The sequence below is a fragment of the Manacus vitellinus genome, unplaced genomic scaffold (assembly GCF_001715985.3).
Source record: "Manacus vitellinus isolate BGI_N305 unplaced genomic scaffold, ASM171598v3 scaffold_41_pilon, whole genome shotgun sequence".
Classification (NCBI taxonomy): domain Eukaryota; kingdom Metazoa; phylum Chordata; class Aves; order Passeriformes; family Pipridae; genus Manacus; species Manacus vitellinus.
The window spans coordinates 5497377-5499789 of NW_021940545.1; the positions used below are offsets into that span (position 1 = coordinate 5497377).

At 47.5% G+C, this 2413-nt stretch overlaps 1 protein-coding gene across 1 annotated transcript in view; it reads right to left on the bottom strand.

Annotated features, from left to right (window-relative positions):
- The window catches only part of FDXACB1 (ferredoxin-fold anticodon binding domain containing 1), a 6920-nt gene that overhangs the window by 3504 nt on the left and 1003 nt on the right, over positions 1 to 2413 (bottom strand). The window contains exons 2-5 of the mRNA XM_029962071.1: positions 1863 to 2019; positions 1521 to 1724; positions 969 to 1127; positions 3 to 649 (exon numbers count right to left, since the gene is read on the bottom strand). Of these exons, the coding sequence (XP_029817931.1) occupies positions 3 to 649; positions 969 to 1127; positions 1521 to 1724; positions 1863 to 2019 (1167 nt within the window). The remainder of the gene's footprint in view (positions 1 to 2; positions 650 to 968; positions 1128 to 1520; positions 1725 to 1862; positions 2020 to 2413) is intronic.

Genomic DNA, 2413 nt, shown 5'->3' on the forward strand with positions numbered 1-2413 from the left:
GAAGTACTGGATTTTACCAAGCTGAGACTCAAAAGCAGCAAAGTCACTTAGCTCAGTTGTTTCAGAGCTCGTTGCTTCCTGCAGGTTGATATTTGGTTTAGTGCCAGTCTGCTGAAGGGAATGTATGGTGGATGTGATGTTATTCACCAACATCTGGACACAGCTGCTCTCTGTACCCCTGCTCACTGCAAACACAATGAGCACCTCGTGAAAAACAGGCATGGAGTGAGGAGTGACACGACACTTCCTGAAAACTGGCCCAGAAAGAACACGGAGTGTCCCTGGGAAAAAGGCTCCTTCCTGCATTATTGCCTGAGCATGAGGCAGCAGGGACGGTCTGAGATAAAACTGCTCTGGACTGTGACGTCCTTCTGGTACGTTCTTCTCTGTGCCCTGGCAAAAATCAGCACAGGAAAATAGAACAGGTCCATTTGCAGGTCCAGGAGACATTTCCTCAGGGCTTGGAGTCTCCTCTGGGCTCAGAGTGATCCAAAAGATACTGGAGGGACAAACCCCCTCGAGGTGGCCTTGGTGGAGCAGGGGAAGGCAGGAGTCAGTGTCCTGTACTGGAAAGGCTTGGCTGAGCCCTGCAGCAAGCTCCTCCTTCACTGTCCGGACTGGGTGGTTTGAATTCGGTTCTAGGAAACCCCTGGGAAAAATAAAAGTGCAGATTACAGACACCACTAAACAGATTTCCCCGGAATAGCCTTCCTGTGGCCATAATTTGAGTGCAGCAATTCACCCAAAACATTCTTAAGCCAGTTTTTAGTAACTACCTGAACAAGCCAAGCCTCTCACCAAACGTGTTGCATGTTTTCAGGACACTGGTGTTTGTCTCCAGGTTGCAAGCAAGAATTAATTGAATTTGCTAATAAAAAAGGAACGGGGCTTTCCAATCATCATATCCATTTATCTGACACCTGGTCACTCCCACTGAGAGCCAAACAGAAACTAATTATAAAACTCACCTGTTAATTTTATCCACAAGGACCTGTGGCACTTGAAAAGAAACCTTTTGGTTTTCCAGTTGTATCCTGCAGCTCCTGGGTGAGAAACACAGGAGTGGAGTGCTCCGTGTGAAAATGTGGTTCAGGGCACCCTCTACACAGAAGGCTTTATCTTGGCTCCTGACAACACACAAAACCACAGCAAAGCCATCAATAATTTCTGATATTTAATGTGCCACAAGAAAGCCTTGCACCAACACACATCTTAGTGAATCCCAGGCCTCGTTACAACCCTGCTGGGATTGCCTGCTGAGCAGATACACACACCACAGTCCTCCTGACGATTTTGACCTTTAAAATCCTAAGACAGTCTTATTTTTAGAGGGTACTTTGGCAAGAAGCTTGCATTTGAATCTTGGCTATTCTGCTTAGAGGTGAGAAAGAACTGCAGCTATTTTAAGGAAATTTAAAAGGAGTTCCTCTCCAGCAAACAAGATACTAAAAGAACACACCAATGCTGGCCTTTGTAAGAGCACAAATATCAGAATTTCTGTTTTGCCATGTGATAGTTACCTGTAACCTGTACATTTATATCCATGGATTGTCTCTGCATTAAAAGGATGAACATCACTCAAGATAAATCCAGCTCCTGCTGCCACAGCCACTATTTGCCAGCTGTTGTGCCACTCCCTCCTTGGCTGGTCTGCGGGTGTCCCACCCTGGCCATTGCAAAGAGCCACGTGCACCTCTCCCTCCTCTGCCAGCACTTCTGCGGAGCTGGAAGGAAAGGCACCAACGAGAAGAACCCTGTTAGCACACCCACAGATTTCACAGGGCCAGAAAAGCACCCAGAGCACAGCTACAAACGTGTATCACAGCAGGCAACCAGCACAGAACTATTTCTGGGTTACTCACCTACGGAAAAAGTGGGCAAGAAGCTCCCTGTTCTTCACTACCCCAGCCTTCCTCCCACAGTGGGGGAAGTTGAAGTAAATGCAATTGAATTGTCTTTCTTCTGGTGAAAAGTAGTCCTTCAGCTTGGTGCAGTCCACAGAAAACACAACCTCAGCTCCTGCAACAGCAAAGTCAAAAAAAAACCAAACAAGGGTGTGATGTTTATGACTAGGGAAAATTTCAGAGAAAGGCAGGAATGCAAAACCTCTATTTGGTTTTAAAGTAGGTGAGAGCTGCCAGGCATCTCCCCAGTCGTGCATTAGAAACACCAGGAAGCCTGGGCTCCACTTCACCTCTCGTGGAAACTTCTGAAAATACTTGAAAATAGTGGTTTCAGTGCAATTTCAGCACTATTTAAGCCTGATCAGGTTTTAGGGTGTTTGATTTGGCCAAACGGACCGTTCCAATCCCTCACACGAGACGCCCGGAGTGCCGAGGGGACGCCAAGGGTCTGGAGACAGGGCACGACAGCGCGGTGGCTCTGGATGGAGCCCTGATTAGAGGACGGTGAC